General features: G+C 41.5%; 1 protein-coding gene across 1 annotated transcript in view; it reads right to left on the minus strand.

The window, feature by feature from the left end:
* Nucleotides 1-2487: 2487 nt before the first annotated feature.
* LOC136423029 (glypican-6-like) overlaps nucleotides 2488-20940 on the minus strand; it is a 36878-nt gene continuing 18425 nt past the window's right edge. Inside the window, exons 4-8 of the mRNA XM_066411021.1 lie at nucleotides 19711-19876; nucleotides 16490-16620; nucleotides 7228-7541; nucleotides 4670-4845; nucleotides 2488-2934 (exon numbers count right to left, since the gene is read on the minus strand). Of these exons, the coding sequence (XP_066267118.1) occupies nucleotides 2741-2934; nucleotides 4670-4845; nucleotides 7228-7541; nucleotides 16490-16620; nucleotides 19711-19876 (981 nt within the window). The 3' untranslated portion in view covers nucleotides 2488-2740. The remainder of the gene's footprint in view (nucleotides 2935-4669; nucleotides 4846-7227; nucleotides 7542-16489; nucleotides 16621-19710; nucleotides 19877-20940) is intronic.

The raw sequence follows: 20940 nt of genomic DNA on the forward strand, positions 1-20940 counted from the left end.
ACATGAAAAATACACTGGGCTAGATGTTGTGTTGTTATTAATAAACATAACAAGAAGAGTCGAAAAAACGAGTCTTGCACTGAGTATATTATTGAGATGAATTCACAACTTCGGTACATGGTGCCTACATACAAACTCGGAAATATTTACAAAAGTTGGAGGGATAGAGACTTAGGACACATCAAATACAGGGGTATAGTAAGCCCTTGAGTCTGACTTTAACACTGAACATCATCATCATCATGCAGTATTGTGGTCCAATCATACAAGCTAGAAGATCGCTAAATACGATCTTGCCAACCTAGGAAAATGTCAACAGGACAAAAGTCAACTCAACTGCTAGTAGCACAGTATGATAAACATCACATATCGTACAAAACGATGATTGGGCCTTGTGAACTCTGTTTGCACCACTGTTTGAACAGTAGCACAAACAGAAGTGGGAATTAACTGTTTGTAGACTTGCTCACTTCTTTTTTTATGTACAATCCTTATTTTCACACATTGCTAGGACACATCTCTATTCTACACTAATCACAATCATACATACAGGTCAAAGGGATAATTTATTTCCAAATATTTTCTAAAAAGATTTCTGTTTCCATCCCGTAATACACTTTACTTCACTGAGTCAAAACTTCTGCGTACATTTCACTGATTATCTACTTTGTCCAGAATCAAAACTTAAAAGGAAACAGAATATTTTCACATCTTCTAGCAACAAGATGTTTTAAGAATTTCTTTTGTTTTTCATAACTCCTGACGCAAGATTATAAATAGGTCTTATGTTTTTCACGTTTAAAATGCTTAAAATGCATGTCAATGATTCTCTAAAAAAACAAAACTTTTGTATAACTTATTGCTTCAACAAGTAGTTAAAATCATCTTCAGTGAAATGTTACACAAGATGTAACTGGGCCAGCCAATCACAATCCAGGACTTCTCTTTTTAAAAAATCTCTTTGCAATCGCATCTTTAAAACAATTTCATTTGCTTAAAACTGTTTTCACTTGAGTAAATCGTTGTCTTTGTTCAAATTTTGCTCAAGTGATCACAGGAATAAGCTATAATAAAAAAACAGTCACACCAAAAGATATGCATATTTTTTCATGTTGAATGTATGAAACATAAGATTGCAAAGGATTTGTTATAATTTCTTTGAAAGGGGACAAAAATAGAGAGCTTTTTGAGGAAAAATTGTCCATCTGACCAGCATGTAAGCTATAATACTTAAGTCTTTATCCATCAAGCCATCTTCACCAATCAGTTTCCCATTGAAGGATTGAAGTCTACACATCTCACAGCATTATGGTATTCAGGACTCTGAATAATAATAATAATAATATCAAGATTGAAATTAAAGTTACTTACTGTAGTCTCCAAAACTATACATTACTGGCTGCCTGAAAGAGTGGTATATGAGGTGGTTTACAACTTTATGTGAAGATATGTTAACAGATATGCTGGACTCTTTTCAAAATCCTGTAAAATTGTCTAAGTTTCAAGATAACTTATCGGTGCCACATGATAATTGACAACTAAATATATTTACATGTTTATTTCTATAGACAAGATATGGGTGGCTCAGCCGGCCACAGAGTTGTATAGGGAACAAGCTTCCCTTCGTTGTGATGCTCAATCTAAATGTACTTCTGTGTAGCAAGCACAGAATTTTTATTTACGACACTCAAAAACAGGTATTCAAACCACCCTGAGCTAATTTACACAGTGTTCCCAAACGAAAAAGAGAAAACAGTATCATTTTTTTCAAGAAGCGACATAAGCCAGAGCTCAAAATTGGACAACCCTCTTTTACAACTGTTCTGTTGACTATCGAGAAATAGGAGCTACTTTACACATAGGATTGGTCCGTATGTCGACAACTTGTTTTGCATGAGTTCACTGTACAAAATTGCAGGGCACACGTTACTGATACTTTCGTTTCTTTTTTACAGCAGCGGCATAAAGGTATGTCGCGACATCGACGTGTCACATGATCAGCGCATGCACCTTATTGGTCCATTGTGATAAACCCGTGCCACACCAAAGCTGCACGAGCTAATTCACAGCCAATCGGGCCATTCTCGCAGTGTCATTTAGAAGCGTATTACGTCTTCACCATTGCAGTTGGCATGGCAGTGCATATTCTACAGTGAAGGCATAGTGTTGAGGTATCGTACACAGAGTGGAGAGGTCCCTTACACTATAATCACAGGTGACATGAAGGCAGGTTACGGAGAAGTGTACAATGTACGTGCACAAAGCAAGGGACACCGATACACCAGCGACAGAACACAGAGACACACGTAACTTCTGCATGTCTTGTGAACACACCAAGGACTCTACGTGTCAGAGCTCAACATACAAGATCATTCCCGACCTAGCTGCTGTTTGCGGACTTAAACATTTCTCTCCCACATGTGTACGTCTTAAAGGTGTCTACTGAGAAGACTTACAAGGGTGAGAGGTTCCAGTTGAACGTTCGTATTCTGTCCTTAATTTTCATCTTGAAAGAGTCACACTTTTTTCAAGTGGAACCTCTCACCCTTGCCTTGTGTACAATCCTACAGATTTTTTTTAAACATCATATTCTTGTCTCATTCTTCTAGGGCTGTCTTAATTATTCTTATATATATCACATCAGGGTCTCTTCTAGTACGTCCTTCCAAAGACAACGGTCTGCCAGTTGCATCTCTTCAATATTATTCAGTCTGTACAGTTGGGCGCATCATGAGGACGATCATAAGGACCGCAGACACAACAGCAAGGCCGCCAGGGGGAGGAGGAGAAGGGCGGCGGCGGGCCGTACTGTCGCGGCGTCCGACTGCGACGCTCTGCTGTTGATTTTGTCCGTGCTCGGCGGTGTCGTGCTGAACCAGATGTCCGTGTCGCCGTCTCCGCTGCCGCTACCAGATCCGCTGCTCGTCCAATCGGCTGGGGGGAGAGGAGAAGAATAGAGCACGGTTAAGTTTCAATCTAAAACAACAGGAACTACTTCTTTGCTTTAACTACGGATGACCCATCATTAAGGTCACGTAAACATGTAGCTCTGGTAAAGCACCTAGAGGTCTGCATCTTCCCTGCCCATCCACAAATGAAGAGAAGAAGAGGGCATGGTTAAAATTTCAATCTAAAGCAACAGGAAATACGTTTTTGCTTTACCAACACCTGTATTAAGGGTAGATGACCCATCATTAAGGACATATAAACACATGGCTTTGGTAAACCACCTAGAGGTCTGTGTCATCCCACCCCATATACAAATAGGCCACAATCTAAGTCCAAAACTTAGGATTACAATATGTAAGTAGAGTGTAACTGGGATCAACTTTTTGTTGATGAATAAGGCAGATGTGGGTCACTGCCCGATTAGCTGGCATATCTATCTGAAAGATAACAACCTGTGCTCTAATACAAAAGTAGCTTAGCACATGCCCAGCATTCGAAGCAGTCCCAAGATGGCTATCTTTAGCGCTACACAAAGATAGAAATATTCTCAGTTGTTACACGCAAAGTTGACTTTAATTTTGGTCAGTTTCTTTGCGTTAATCCGAAAGATCCTTTCCTGTTAGTTCTGCCGCAACTGTTTACCTTCTGAAGCCTGCAATTGGCCTTGGCTACTTGAGATTAAACATTGAATGTTTTGATAGCTTATAAGTATGCATTCTTGCAATTACCTGTAAAAACAACCAGTGCTTATTGTGTAAATGCTCAGTTCCTTCCTATGTTTATGTGTAGGATTTAATTACCTATGTATCCTTGACACTTGCATCAACTTGATCTTATTTGCAGAAACAGAAGGAAGTTTGCAATCTAATACAGTATCAGGAATATTGAATTTTACCGAAGCACTACAATAAATTTTTTATCGTTTAGAAAGCTCTTGTCTGTATTTTTAGTCTTTTTTTCAGAGCTTACCATTTTATCTCTTTTTGATATTCAGCGACTTCTACTTTTTTTCTTTAAAAAGATTAAGAAACAACTGACTAAAGCAGTGTTGCCTTGAATATTTCCAGTCGCAATCCCTTGGATTGAGGAGATTTTCATTTACATCAACAACGTGTGAAGACTCACACCTGGACTGCTGCTTCTGAACCACATGGTCCGGGGTTCCAATCCTGGTCTAACCATCAGTGTTTTAGATATTTCCAAACATGGCTTAGCTATTACTCGTTAACAAATCCAATTCAGCTTTGTGCTGCTAGCGTTTTCTTCTACCAACAAATCATTGTCTCTCACTAAGAATCGGGGCTGTCTCCAGGACCCGTTCCTCCATCCCGCCCAGGACGGAAATTTGCTTGTTGGGACGCAAAAATGTTTTACCTTGTCCGTCTCAACTTTATGACATGCAATATATCTTCATAAGCTTAAAATGACAAATTTAACAAGGAAAATTCAACACATTGGCTCCCAAACAATGAATGGGACAGAAAAAAATTAAAAGCTGCAGACAGCCCTGCTCAGAATATTTTTGTGTCCCTGACATTGTTTGGGAGCCCATGTTGTTAATTTTTGTCATTTTAAGTTTATGAAAATACATTTTCATCCATAGATCTATCATGTCATGAAGTTCAGGATTTTGTCCATCCAACAAGCAAATTTCTGTCCTGACAGGTCCTGGAGACAGCCCTGCTCTCCCTACACGTCAGCCAATAGGACGAGTACTTACAGCTGTCTATCCAGTCCACGTCCAGCCCGTTGTAGGCGTTCTTGAGTTTACTGGTGATGAGTTTGAGCTGCGTGACCTGCTGGCGGACCAGCGCATCCGGCCGGCTCACGTCCACCTCCACGTCCGGGTTGTTGATCTGGTTGGCCAGACCGTCGCCCATCACTTCCGGCAGGTATCTGCGAAACGCAACGGACTTGTCGTTAGTAATGTGTAACACCTTGATGCTAGAGAATCTGCATAAGTAACATGTAACGCCTTGATATGCTTTGTGTGGCCAGTACTCAAAACTTATCAAAAGAGTGAAGTGACGTGTAACACCTTGATGCTGCTTTGTGTTGTGTGGTCAGAACTTTAACCTTCTCCCTGCTGCCTAACTCTGTAACTGATAGGGAATCGGGTGCCAAACAGCTACTTCAGTGTGCTAGAGGCTAGAGAATCTTTATTAGTAAACGTGAAACATCTTGTTGATACTTTGTGTGGTCAGTACTTATCAGTTCTTAAAAGAGCGGAAGGCTAGAGAAGCCACAGTTCTATCCAAACACCATATTCTAGGCACTGTAGAAGGGCCTGATGTTCCAGAACAGGTCTACAGAGGCACCATAAGGCCTGTAGCCAATGAGGACAACCTTCATAGTGTTTGAACAGTAAAGACAAACCAAGACTTAAAGTTAAAGAGTTTTCATTTTGAAAGCATTAGAAATTGTAACGTCAAGGACTAAAATTTCCCGTCTTTGTAGCAATGTTTGTTAAAGAAATAAACATAATGACCGATTGAAAGCTTATGGTATACTAATTCTTTATCTATTCACGAATCTTTAGGGTAGTCCATTCAGTTATTATAGATCTAATTCCAAAAGTCAAGGATAATCTTTTTATAAAAGTGCTTTCAGCTATTCCAAAACTCTTGTGAAAACTTCTACCACCTGTAGGAAGACTACAAACGTCTTGCTTGTGTTGTTTCAGGTAGTTTGTCAGCCTGTTGCTTTCTGAATCATGAGGGCCCTCCAGTGTAACAGTAACTCAAGTATGCCGACTCTACCATTCATCAGTTTCTCTAGCAGTTACTCTTCACTGCACCAACAAGTTTACAATCCATCATCTATACCTTACCTGACAAGGCGTGCCTTTATTATTACCGCACAGAAATACATCACCCAATGTTCTTTGTTGCAAGTTATGACTTATTCTGGTACAGGGATTCAGTGTATTGATCAGTTGGAAAACTAGAGAAGTTTCTGTGTGGAGGAGTTTGTTGTGTATGGAGCGGACAGACAAAGCATGCTCTTGGATTACAGCAGTGGTAATGCCCCTGAACAAGCTTTCATGTGCACCGTGTGACAAATTAGCAGGGGCTAACCTTAACAATAGCTTTCTATGTAGCACCACTTGACTGTGAAAGATGGTGTTCTGAAGTGACGGCTGATTCAATAGAGGGGAGAGGCTGAAATCCCGGGGACTTTACCTGGCGTTTGGACACAATCTGGGTGGGTTTACCTACTGGCATTTTGTTACCGTAATGGGGTGTACAGCCATGCAAGAGAACTGCGAAAAGTGCTCAGCGTTAGAGTGGTAAACAAAGGAACCACACAGAACACCGGACAACAACACACTGTCCACGTCGTAACTTATGACAGGCAGCGAGAGCCCAAGGACATTTTCTCCCAAAGCACCCACATTGCTTATAGGCTCATCCTCACATTTTGTTTTCAAATTTACTCATAGAAATGTGATATCTTCAGATTTTCACCCTTAATTACGAACTTATCTCCGTTCAACGCATCATTGTCATTTCACTCCCTCGAAGGTCACGTTGCAGAAAGGCTTTACTGCCTTGTTGGCCCACTAATGAGGTACAAGTTAATCTCGCTTCAATCTATAGACTTATCGACCCAGATTAGACGCCCCAACTTCAAAGCTAACTTTGGCTGCCCAAGGCCTTGTTCCCTTCAGAGGAGCAGCTATGGAGGGTAATTACCTCCTGATCACGTTTGGAGAGTTAATCTGTGAACAGGGCGATGGGGATGCAGTCTGCCTTTGAGGGACAGACTATCACAGATATCTCATTACTGGAGGGGGGTCGTCAGGTTGTCTCCAAAACTGGCCAACAACTCTTCTTATCAACAAGTATATCGCTGAAGCTTACTACTGTGTCTGGGACACTGTATAGCTCCAGGGTGAACAAAACTAAGTAGAGCCAAAAGTGTTTTTTTTGCCACACAACCTTGATTGATTGTTGGGAGTATTACTATGCATAAACTGGAAAATGTCTTGCCAAGTCAGGATAGTTTCCTCTATTAATATCGGATTTACATTTGTACCTTCTTGCAGTTTGAAAGGAAACTGCTAGGGTCCTAAAACGTAATACCTTGAAGACTTGATTCATAGAATGAAATTTACAAGTATCCAAACTTTTTTTCTGTTTTTATACAACTTTTTCTGTACTCATGATATAAGCTACTGTCACTGCAACTTTTAAACGGCAATCTCTTTTGTGTTTAGCTAGTAATATAGCAAGAAAGGATGTATAAAAAACATAACAAAAGTTTGTGTGATCTTACCTTCCTTTGAACTGTCCGTTCCAGCAGTTCTTGTCGTTTCCCGCGGGTGCCGCGATCTTCTCGTCGTTGCAGATGGAGTACGGCAGCCTCGACCAGATCTCCCTGAACAGCTCGATCTTGTCCCTGATGTCGCGGACAAGACGGTCCAGGCTCGTTCCGGCCGCGGTTGTCGGTCTCTCATCGTCCGAGTTGGGCGCCCGGAAGCGGCTGCTGAGCTGGGTGAAGGAGGACCCACCTCGGAAGCCGTCTCGGACGGGCTGGCCCGCTTCTCGCTTCATCTTCCCGAATTTGGGCTCGCCACAGCCACTGAACACCTGGAGTCACAACAATAACAATCACCGTTCAATCATGTTTCAATTGACAAAAACTGCCAACTATCTTATCGGTACTCATCTAGACCACACAATTTTCATTTTATGGATGACATCATCCAAAGACCTGTTACAATGGTGGAAAAATGGGGGAGGGGGGCAGCCTATATCAAATGGATGACATCATCAGAAGATCTGCAGAAAGAGCAAAAAATGGGGGAGGGGGGGCGGCCTACATCAATGTATATTGGGATGTCAACATTGTGTAGCCTTGGATGGAAATCTGGGTTTCATCTTCTATGGAAGACAGGGGATAGAGGACAGCAACAGGAAGTCTAACCATTAATTACATTACTGCAGGGTATCATTAACAGATACTGGGTTTTAAATATTTGGTCTACAGAGATGTTGAAGCACAGGGAACCATATCCAACATACACTGGCTGTGCCTGTGTCACATAACGAATTCTGTTCATGGAATTGGTAAGAACAAGCCATCTAAGGAATTGACTGTTCTTAGCTGTTACTGTTGGTGCTTACACACCTGGGTGCACCACTACTGTCTCAAGAAAGTATGTCTCTACTTCTCAACTAGAGGGATAGGCTACAACTTCTTGAAGTCGTTTCCAAAACAAAATAGGGTTCAACCCTGTTTTCCAATAAGAAGTGCTGAGCAGCTGAAACCACAGTGCTAACTACACTGCCAGTCTTCTGTGGATACTGTTCCACATCATTTGACCAGCCAGCCTGTGGCCTGAGGCCTTCTGGTTCTAAGCCCAGATGACAGACACGATGTGATAAAACTAGATCTCCTGGCTACAACATGTCTCCGATTCCTGACCGTTCGCAACGAAGCACATGGCAGCCATAACCGGCCATGTATAACTGTCCGACCAACTGGTTTGTACTGTATAAAACTACCCAAACAGGGGCCTGACGTCCAGATGCTGGTAGGGTGTGGGTAGAGTTATCATGGGCAGGCTGTGTGGTGTCTTTGATCTCCCCACTTCTTTACTGTCTGCACTTTATGTCAATTATCCGCCAATCGGGGATGCTGACTTCCAAACAATTCAAACAGCATGTCTAACTTTGGGTTGACCAGTAAAAACGGCCACTCATCATGCAAGAAACAGACAGGTTGGGCGCACTGACTCCAAACCCACATGTACATAATCAAGCCAAGGATAATCCTTATCATCAGGCATTTCCTGGCATTCCTGCAGTTATTAAGACAAACAGTTATGCTGGGCACTGAGAGGACAGCTAGGGATGATTTACCGTAAACTGGTTCCAATCAAAGCGCAGAGAAAAACCAGTCTAGTCAAATCAAGTCTGGTGGCTGAGCACAAAAATACAGGGTCTGGGATATGTGTAGGTGTCTGGCAAAAGGGTAGCACTTACTGGATCCATTTACGTGGTGGGAGTGCTACCAACCACGCCGCACACTTGTGGAAACACACCACTCCAACAGATACACAAACCTCTACTTCTGCGCTGTCTCATCACTTCTGTAGTATCAACATTCAATAAACAGGAATTGGCCATAACCTTCAACACACTACAGACGCCTCACAGTATGACGCAAACGTTCTCATTGGATAGTTGAGATGTTACAGAAGTTCAAAGCTTCAAGACGGTTTCTATTTCATCCCTCGATGATTTGTGGCTTGTGTGTTATGGCGACTTGAATTGCCTAACAGCGGCACTAAAAAGGGAACGGCAAAATCCCAAATATAATTGGTATGTTCATCGCACTAATCCATCCATTACTGACATGTAAAGCTCCAAACAAGAAGATTCCTGGAGGCAAGTTTGCAAGAAATGCAAGGAGAATCCAACCAATCCTTCCTGTAAGGTATCATATCTTTTCTAAGCTCCGAGAAGCTAGCAGTCAAATGGTCGGATGATGATGCACAAGGCCAGCGTAAACCAACCGGGCCTTGAGCCATTCTCACCTTCAAGATGATCATACCCAGCTTCTCAAAAGCCTCTCCTATAACTCACTGTCATAAAGACCTTCAACAGAAGCCAACCCTCTGGAATAGACAATTATAAGACGTCTATATATGGAGCCTCAGATGTGATGGTACCAGGGCTTCAGGTGAAACCAGTAATGAAGGTACATAGCTGCGGCCTACACAGGATTACTTGCAAATTAAATCTTAATTTGGGCCGTACCTGGGGGTATGGATAGGTAGATTTACTTGGAGGGACTGTCCAACAATGTCTAGGAGGGAGGGGACTGTATCTCATCTAAAGCAGTCATTGTCTGAATAGGAAATGCCGGTTGTGTTGACAAAACAAGGATGTATTGCCGACAATGTTTGTCCCAGACTCTTTGTCATGAATGGAAGGGAGGGTAAACTTGACTTTTAACACACTGAGACCAAAAGCAAAACATATGGTAAATAAAAAGATAATAATCATACACTGTGGTTGACATGGAGCAGAGATTCTTTCCTTAGCACTCTTAAGTGTTAACTATATATCCGAGGGCTCAGTTTTTGTTTCAATATGTAGGTGATAGCATTAATACATTATGCACACATGCCTTCTTTAGCAACAGTAAAATGGACTTACTGCCATTGTTTTACCTTTTCGTGTATCTTTGCAGTTTTTGGACTGTTTTGATCACCTTAGCCCCATGTTAGACCTACACCTGTACCACAGGTGACAGGTGTGCCCTTGAAAATTGTCAGGTGCATTTCTGTAAACACTGTCCTCACCACAAGACATACACATCGCCATATGTCTTTCTAGACAGGCTGAAACAAAGAGAGCTTTGAAAATCAGCATACACGGAAAACTCTCTTTTTATGGAAGCAGAAAAATTCTTCCCAACAAAACGTTTCCTGAAACCCTTTCTTTGATCACAATCAACAAAAGGTTTTCAAATTTCTGCATAGAGATAATAAGATAAGATAATAAAGCATTTTACCCCCTTTCCAACAATGGTTGCTTCCAAATGACTGCCGATACTAAAAGCTTGAAATCCTACCCGCAATCTCATTCTCATACCCTTCACGGGGAATCTTAAACGTTGTAAATTATATAGGAAATGCGGTATTAGCTTCCAACTGTGCAAATACTTGTAAATTATCACCCTGTTATGTGCTATGGAATATACTGCATGACCTAGATAATAACCGATAACTATCGTTTCTGGCTGTATTTTCACAGGAATTTATCAAATCCACCATGCATAATTAGGATGAAATCTGTGAGTGAGGTCCAACTCCAAGCTGTGCCAAGAGGAATTTTGTAAATAAATAATGACGAGTGATAAATAGTAAGGCGTAACAAGCTTTTAGGACACGCAACATTATTAGGGGGATGTTAAGAGATTATTGCGTTACAAATGAAAATTTGTTGGATCTGATCGAATCAGGGAGCGATCGCACGGGGCGAGTAATCTCATTTGTATCTGCAGAGTCTGTTAACGAGGAAAAGTATCCGCTATGTCGTTATGTTACAACTGTTAATTTCTGTATCAGAACATTAACATGGATGATTTTATACAGATCTAACAGGACAGTTAAGAATGGTTAGCAAACCGAAGCAGACACTCCTAAGACAGTTTTGGTACAGATCAAATTAAATAATTTTGTTCAAACCTGAATATAATGACTCTCAAGTCTTTTCATCGCTTATAACATCTTTTTATCTAAAATTAGAGGCAAATATTTTGGGAACATTGCTCTCTCAAACCGATTAATCATATGAATACCTTACAAAGACTGATTGTTTTTCAATTCTTTTTGAAGTCATTCAATCGACCTTGCTGAACATTGCCTGGAGAAATGTGGCAAGACTCTGAGAGGAAAATAATAAGTGCCGGTGGCAGGGTTACGTCCCGATCTCATCTTTCTTTCCTCTCACGTCAAATCACCCCATCAATTCCCGCGCTCATGAAATTTTGAGCAGACAAGTGGGTTTGCCAGCGCCGAGGTGAAAAGTGCTGATTCTCTAATCTGTTTTGTAGAGGCAGAGAGCACCGCTGCCCCCTGGGTAATAAAGTCATCGGCTCGTCAGCTGTTGTGAGAGGCTGATTGGACAGTCACTCTCTTTCCTAGGCCTGCGCTGTATTTTGTTACTACTGTTAATATTGGACATGGCAGCGGACGTTGATATAAGGAAAGGCTAGGGGCGTGTGCTGCAATAATGTTTTGAAATGACTAGAAATAAAGGGCTTCCCTCCAATATGAAAAATGACCTTAGATGTAAAAATGTTGCACAAAAGTATGCTTCTGTCATATCCATATCATTTCAACAAGAAAAGCTATGTAAAAGCATTTCAAAACCAGTATCGTATACTGTAATAATGTTTTGGAATGACTAGAAGCAAAGGGCTTCTCTCCGATATGAAAAATGACTATAAATGTATAAAAGTATGATTCTGACATATCCATACCATTTCAACAAGAAAAGCTACGTAAAAGCTTTTCAAAACCAGCATCGGCAAAGAGAGGTACATATTTGAAAGTCCTCTAGACGTTTCCATAGTCTACAACATGAGACAGTCTCTAATCATGTGCCTGTTATAATGAGATCAAGTTGTAATGGTTGCCTGGCTGTCAGTCATCCATACATCCGTAATCCACTTGTTACAACAGGTCCCTGACCTTTCAAACAGTGTCATATACTGGAGCCATGGTAATGAATTGTATGACTGCAGTAACAAATATCAGCCAAAAAGCTACCTGTTACCCATTTGTAGAATGGATTCACTTTGGAACATTTACATCAAGCCACTGATTGCTGTAATGGCTCAGCGAGGAAATGTTAGCAGTTGACTTTAATAGGTTTGAATTGGGTACCGGGAGTCGTTGCCAGTACCTGGCTGAGATGTCAGTACCAAGTCATCACGCTTGATGTGCTCGGACCGGGATGCAATTCCACCAGAATTCAAATAACATCTACAATAACGCCCTGGGCAATATTGAAGAAAAAAGAATAATGAAAGGCCTACCATGAATTAAAAATTCCGTCTTGGTCTCCAAACTACCATTGCTGAATCCCTAACTCGCTTACTAATGGATTTTTGTCAGACCCCGCTGTCAAAAGTGCTATTACAGCATTCCCCTGCTACCTCCCATTTCACCACTCCCAAATCAGCAATCTCTCCCTTCAGCTGCCTGCAACTGTAAGCACTTCTGCGCCAACAACTTCTGCAAATCAATACCCACGGAGGTGCGAGACGGGAGAATTGTAAAAGGCAGCAGCATTTTCCGCACGCCGGTTACGATGCGGCGGCGGGGCGGGGAAGTTATCGCTCACCCCGGGAACCCTGTAACCATTGGTTACACTTGTTCCGAGGTAGTAACATAACTTTTAACTCGTTCATCCATCACGATCCGCCGCTGTTCCCACACCCGTGACAGGGGGTCTTGTCCGTGCGATCAATATTTCCATTTCGCGATGGCCCGGACCGCACATTATAGAGAGCATCGCCATTAATAGTACACATGCTCCTGACTTATGATCCGGTGATCATCCCTCCGTGTAAGACGACGGCGTGGCACGACCTAATTTGGTTTTCTTCCCGTGCCCCACGGTAATGGAAGACAGTGTCCAGGGCCCTACTTACCTGGGACACATATTGCACGTATTGATTGAGGCCACTTTAATAGCGAGGCCGGCCACTGCTAATGTCGTTTCATTTCCAAGTGATTTCTATTATACCGGAGATGATGCGGCCGTGCAAATTTGCGGCAGTCGGGGTAATGGCAGCGTTCAGGCAATCTTGTGCAGATTAGTTGGAACACCAACAAGTTGTTGTAAAGGATAGGTTTCTGGCTGGCTGGGGTGTTATTATGCCACAGGGTAACACATGACGAATGGGGAACCAGGGATGAATCCATACGTGTCATTTTCATCATCAATCCACGGCTGCGTCTGGAAATAAACCGTCTTTCGGCACCGGAGGCTCCGCAAGGAAATATTCTTTCATTTTCTTTCACCATACCCATCACAACCTAAAGTAATCTAAATCATCTGCAACGGAATTGTGATGTTTTCCACTTAACCATGGAATCAGAAAACCCAAGAACACAAAAACAGTAGAACATTCTTTCATTTCTTTTTATCCAACTCATCATAATATGAAGTAATCTAAATCAATCTGCCATGCAATTGTGATGTTTTCCAATTAACCATGGAATCCGAAAACCCCAACAGACAAAAGAATAGTAGAACAAAGGGGCAGGGGGCATGTGTTTGATAACATCTCCTATTAGACACATCCCAGCTGCTATTTAATCTATTTTTCATTACCATCAAACACCTGGATCCGGCACCCAGCTTTGTTTTCCTGACTAAACTCCCGCTCTGACCTCGCCCAAATTCTCCGGTATCCCATATAATCGCTATGGAAACAGCAAACGGGCCTTTTTTCTTCCCGCCATGTTGCTCCACGGAGGTCAAACAGGACGAAGTGTACAAACATTCCGATGTCTTGACAAGTTGGACAGTGACTACGAAGGTCAGCCAAAATGTGCTTAAATGATACAGCTGTTACAGTCAAGTGGAAGAGATGAACAAGGGTAGGAGCCATTCATTTAGATCTTATGGCAACTGGCAATAACTGGCAATAATTTAATGATCTAAAAGCCTCTGTGATGTTATTTCATGAAGGCTTTGAAACAGAATATCATAAAATTTCTATAATTTTGTGGGCAGGCTTTAGGAATAAATGACGTAATTTAGGAAAATGTCATTTTGAAATAATTTTTTATCAATGCCAAAAAGCACAATCCTCCAAGCAGTCTCTTTTCATTTTGTAGAATACAATTATGTAAATCAAAAATAAGGGGTAAAAAAGGCGGACAACTATCAAGTTTGGGGTCATTTCCAAGAATCAGTGATTTACCCTTACCTAATCTTCCATGAAAGACTTTTATTTATCCATCAATAGCCTCACATTTCCTCTGACCACATTGATTCCCTCCCTCGGTTTGTGTTGGCTATCTTTGGTCCTGATATTTTTATCAACCATTGTTGACATCACAAAGGGCTTCCGCCCCACCCGATGACAAGATTTGTCTGTGCCTTCTTCAGTACAAAGTATTTGATAGAGCGCCAGTTCCAAACAACAGGAATCTATCACTTTCTGCCACCCATATAGAAACAATCAACAGTTTCACTTCAAAGGGTAGATGAAGCTTTTAGCCTTTAAGAACAACATTATGTGTTGGGAACTCGTTTTCACCTCTTTTCAAATGTTTGAAAGGCTGCCACGAACGTGGATTCATGGAGGACCGAAATACCATCACCAGCGACAATTACCCATAATCCAATTTAGAGATGGCGCTATCGCTACAAACCAATGTCGTTAGAACCACACTGGAATGAAACCTGGTTACGTTAATTTCAGTCTAAGGCTCTTAGGACCAAATGAGCCCCTTGTCTTGCTTAAAGTTAACCATTTTAAAGGGAGAAAGGCCTCTACAACTTGATGTGGATTAACAGCATGGCCATACTAAAAGTGTTCCAGGTGTTCACAGATAGCCTTGGCGTAAAGTTTACTTCCTAACAAGTTAAAAGTAACTGTGTGGAACTCACACCAAGACTCAACTCAGTCAAAGTAGCAAGAATTATGCAAAATCAGTCCAAAGTCATGTACAAAAGAACCTTTTGTGGCATCAAAAACAGGCTGCTTAGCGCAATGTCTCACGGCGCCAGCAAACATGTTCTCCGACCAGTTCAAATGCACCTTTCTCTTGTCACTTGAACCAGCCAGCATCCAACAGACTTTGAAGTAACTCTCCAAAGAACCGCCGGAGATCCCCAACCACTTGAGTCCCGGCTACTTAATTAGCCGGGTGCCTCTGTTTGTGACGTTTTTGCCTCGTTACCGTCTGCCATGGAATCTCGAGCGGGCATCTCATGCCTCCGGCCAGCTTCCACTGTCTGACATCCACTTGACCCTCCCTTATAAATCACCACTTCGGACACTGAAACTCTTCTTTATGATGAAAGTCAACACAGCACTTGAGCGCAATCCGCTTGGAATACCCGGAACAGCTTTGAAACCTCCCCCCTTAGAAGATTGCAGCCCTCAGCAGTCTAGCACTGGCTTGAAGCGGTGTTAAAACCACTTCTGGGGCCTGGAGTGATGCGCAAACAAATGTGGAACTGTAGCCATCGAGGAGGAGAGTCGGCCCACTCCGCATTCCTGGGTTATTTAGTGGTTGACTTGAAATATTTGGGATTTGTTTAGGGAAGGGATTGGTGGGAGACAAGTGGTTTTGAAGAGCCCCACATGGTGGGAACTTCCTACTGGTTCCCAGGGCCAACAGTCAATACTATCGATAACACTCACTCAGCCATTCTGGGTTTCATAATAAGGCCTACCAATAATACCAATCATTTCAAGTCTAAAAAGACACTACAACATCAGATTCTCTAGCTCTCAGGTCTCTCTTTAAGCCATGTATCTCCAGAAATGCATCTTTTACAAAGTAAATAAAGGTAACCATAAAATACTCTTAACTGTTCATCTGTTAGCAACTCTGATTTAAAGTATGGCTTCCAACGCGGTGAGCAAAGTTCAAGTGACCAGTGATACGTGTTGAACCGCACATCCTGCACGTTAGCCCCGACTCAAACTTTGTGTGAACTTTCTCCAAAACAACCTCGCCAGGCTGAAACTATTTACGCTTTGGCCTTGTTAAATTTGGAACACGTTCCAGTTAAGAAAATACAGGAGTGTCAAGATAGGGTCTTTGAAATCTGACCATCCGTCCCCTACTTCAACAGTGGACACACGTACACCTCCTAGTAACCAAAACCAGAGAATATAAACAGGTTATATAGTAGAAAGCAAACATTTGCTAGAAAACGCAGAATATTTCTCCTTTACATCTCTCCAAAACTTGTGTCCAAAATATTTCCCTTCTCTCAACAAGGGAGAGAAATATAGTTACGGAGATGATTTGAAGAGGAAAACTAACCTTGGAGGAGACAGTGATGCTGTTTTCTTGTAGGTTCATGATGGCGTCAGAGATTTTCACATCAATGGGGTCCACAACGGACTCGATGTTGAAAGGCCCCTCTAATCTGTCGGCCACCATCAGCATAGCGTCTGTGGGAGGAAAAAAAATCAGCTTTAAGAAAAGATTCAACCTTATCATCAATATGTGGGATTTCTGACAAGGTAACCATTACAAACTGCAATATACAGCATTGTAAACGATGCACACAGTTTTGAAAACCAACATCTTTATGCACTAGAAGTGTTTGCTCATTTAATACATTTACTTTCACATAGAAATTTTCATGATTCAGACAAGAAATGGAAGACTGTACTTTGGTATATTTGTTTTTTTTTAATTTGTGTTTGTTCCGCTTTAGGTTACATATTACTCTGAAAACAAATATAAGAGTGTATCTTAAGTGGGTCTGTTTGTGTTTTTCTGAAGTTTGCAGCCTCCAAGCACTTAGCAAGTCATTACAACAATCAACATGTGGTGAGCCTACTTCAATGTTAATCTTTGAGTTGATCATAACTTTAAGGCCCGGGGTGGGGGGCAGTGTGTCTCCTCTAAAATATGAACCCTCTTAATGATGAACGGTCCACCCAAAAATAAACTAAAGCCTCGTGTTGGAAGCAAACCTGTGGCAAATAAAAAAGCAGCTGCACACACTTGCCTCTCTGCATTCCGCCCTTATCCCCAGAAGCCAGTTCAACTATAAACCTTGTTTTCTTTCAATCAGCCGAACTCCAGTTTTACAGGTCCAGGGTAACTCTACCTTTCTGTATGTTTGGTCTTCAGGTTGTAAATCTAAGGAGTCCTCAAATACTCTGAGTACCTCAAAGTGATGAGTTGGGTGAAATGAGTTGGCTGACTTGCCAAGTACGCCCCCACCTGATAGCAAGGTCGTTTTTACAAGGGCGTTGAACTGTCTTGAAGTTCCAACTCATCGAAAAGTGAGCACACTTGACATTGAGCAGGACATCTGTATGTTAATCTTTTCCAACATACTTGGAGGACTTTAACGCCAAAAATAATTACTCAAGCAACTGGATAAGATTTGGAAACAGTCATTTCAAAATCTTATCCAGTTGCTTGAGTAATTATTTTTGGCATTATCTTATTACCTGGATGTCTAACCTTCATCAACTTATCTTGGAGCACTTTGTTTTAAACTTTTATCTAAAAACTCAGTCCATTATCAACTCAACAGGGTTAGCAGAATTATTTTGTACTTTTCCTCTCCCAATTCCATTGACGAATTCCTAGCAGGAAACTGCTCATTACGACAAGAAAGACAGAGATCTCCCCGAATGCCAAGGTCGAGGTTTGGAGCAACAAGTTCTCCACAATGGCTTTGACAGTGACCCCGGTTCAATCCCTTATCAATATCTTTCTCTTTGTCTCAGTTCTCCCATTCTTCAGGTGAGACCCTCTGACATCAAACCCCCTGGAGGACACGGTGAGATATTTTAAGGCTCAGTAAGACCAGGATGTGGGTATTCGAGAGATATGGCTGCCATGCTTGGTTAGCGAACTGAGGCACCCTTGGGCCACACAAACTAGATGTTTTATGGATGTGAACCTTCCATGAATAGTTTTTACAGGGTCCGTGCACATCGATTATCCAAAGTTTTCTGAACACCTCTTGTTCAATGCCAAGGACAGTCACTGAGCATACTTGTATCCAGAATACAACTTAAAACAAATCAAGAAAGGAGACTGCAAAAATAATGTAGCCTGTAAAAACTGTTCCTTCCTTTGTTCCAAGATGGGTAAAAAAAGACTTTTTTTAGTCTTTTATTCAACTTTCATCATTTGTCCATACCGCCATTTTCAACAATAGTATCTTGCTTTAAAGTGTTTTTTTTCTAACCTGTCATATCAGATATAAGGCGTCCAGAAGACATCACCTATAAAATCAGGATTGACATCTGTGGGGGGGAGAGCTCCCTTACATAAGGCATGCTTTAGTGAGCACCTGATATGCCATCAAAGTCCGCTGTTTTACCCCACCACATGAGAAATATATTACTCTAGGTTCTAGAAGTCTTCAAAGCCCTGCCAGAGGCATGAAAGAGAGCTTCAAGGAGTTAAGAAGTTCCTCAGAGAGGAGGTAGACAAACGGCTGTACTCCATCAAATGATGTTGCCATGAGACCACCACTGTCTCAAGTTCATTTTCCGAGCTACTTCATAAACTCAACTGTCACTTTGCACAAAATACTGCTTGCTCTAAATTGGGAAAGACATCAGGAATTTGGACCTCTTTCAAATCTTTGGACCAAAATATCTCTAAATCTGTATACCTTGTGGCAGCTAAATATACAATGCAATAGAAGGAAGATAACTGTTTTGTGCAACATTGTAAAACTGTAACTATAAGAAGTTAAAATGTTGGACTCCTTGAAATGTACGAAACAACCTTCCAAGTACCGAGTGATCTATGACCTATATTCTACTGTAAATTTCCACATGATGAAAGATTTGGGGGTGCCAATATTGAAAAATATTAATGCCCGCACTTGACACATCTAGATGTTGTCTGCCGAGCCAAGAAAATAACAAGTCTCTGGAGTTCTCCCTAAAATCCCTCAAATTTATCTTTCTACGAGAGATTGTCATAAATACCAATAAATTTCTGAGATTATGACAAAAAATTGACTACTTCCTCCTTGTCTTCTTATTGAGGATAAACTATAAATCTTCATACACTAAAAAGAGTACGCTTCCTTTTATACTGTAGTATGTTCAAATGCTATTCTACTAATGTTTGGAACAGTACCCGAATCTTAATTGTCTTCCCTAATCTAACGGAGATCAGTAGTGTCAGGTTGCATTTTATTGGTTCTTCAGTTAAATTGTTAGTTTAAATCTTTTCCTCACCTTTTGGTATATAGAGCGGTGCCCATCTCTATTTCTATAGTCCTTGGGCCACACAGTTGTGCGAGCAATACAGCAGGGGGTTAGTCCACTGGTAGTGGTGTGGGTCTGTTCCTTACCAATGTAGTTATTTCAATCTACATCCAGGTCTGTTTGGAGGCATCTTTGTGTGACAGTTTCGAAATTTTTATTGTCTTTCATAATTCAAAGCGATCATTGTAAAGAGTAAATTTTTATCTTTATGATAAATTTTTTAGATCTTTATTGTATTGTATTTCATAATCTTATTCTACAGCGATCATTTTGTTGGTGTCTTACCGATATAGTTATTCCACTCGACGTCCAGGTCTGCCTGGTTGGCCAGACACCCCTTCATGACGTTGAGGCAGAAGTTGTTGCAGGGCATGATGTCGGGCATGTTCTGGCAGTAGGGGCAGTACATCATCTTCATCAGCGCCCTCCCGCACTCCGTCGTGGGCAGCACCTGCGCAAACAACCCACGCAAACGTGTCAACGCAAAACTAATCAATACGCGATTCTGTATTAACTACGGGATTATGCAAGGCTAGCAACACAACTGTCTCAAAGGTATGGGTAACTACGAAAGGTGGGGATTCTCCCCTCCCCATCTTTACAACAGGTGTTGTACCTTACGTTCTGCATTTGAAATACTTTGCAACTGTCAAAACGCTGATAACATCAGAATATGAATATAATTTCATAATAATCATCAATAATCTACCGCAGTAAAAGATATCTTATTTTCAAGCACACTGCCCTAGTTTCATAGACAAAGAAATTGGCCTTATTATTGTAATAGATACCGTAGTGACGTTCTTAGTGTATCTAGGACCAGCATGCCAATGGAAGAATGCAGGGAGAATAACTGACCTGCATACCTAGCACTGGTGACAATACAGCACACTAATACTGAGCAAATAAAGCTTTCCAAAGTGCAGGGTTCCTATTTTCAAACATACCACCGGGTGAATCATCTGAGTGAGCTGTGGTCTTACATAGATGCCATAGCTAGCATGGTTCGCCAACAGGTTTAATCTGGTTGCACTTTGTTCTCTTCCAAAGAACGGATCGTGGCGTGAGTCGTACGAGGTACTATTTCACCATCAGTACTTCTTGGAAATGGACGTTACGGGGGTCTTCTTGGTTAATATAAATTTGCTGTGGCTGCCATTTAAATGGGTGCCTACGAATGCCAAACAATCAATCTGGTGACCGTGGTTTTTGTTCTCTGATGAAAGCTTTGAGTCATTGAGCTTGTGGCTGGGGTAATTTCCTTGGTACAAGTCGAACCCTATTCAGCTATATTCACCCTCTGCCATGCAAATTTCAAATCCAATTTCAACCAATCAGTCCGAAATTACCTCCCGAAATCCTTCACACATGGCTTGCCTACCCTGGAGTTTTAAAGGTCTGCTCATTTTTCGGATGCCTTATTGGGTCGGAGTGCGAACACTGTCCCAGGCCGGCTTCATGCAAGACCTAACTCCACTACTTCTATCACTAATGCATTACTTCAACCTTTTGTTA

Source organism: Branchiostoma lanceolatum, chromosome 17 (genome assembly GCF_035083965.1).
Source record: "Branchiostoma lanceolatum isolate klBraLanc5 chromosome 17, klBraLanc5.hap2, whole genome shotgun sequence".
Classification (NCBI taxonomy): domain Eukaryota; kingdom Metazoa; phylum Chordata; class Leptocardii; order Amphioxiformes; family Branchiostomatidae; genus Branchiostoma; species Branchiostoma lanceolatum.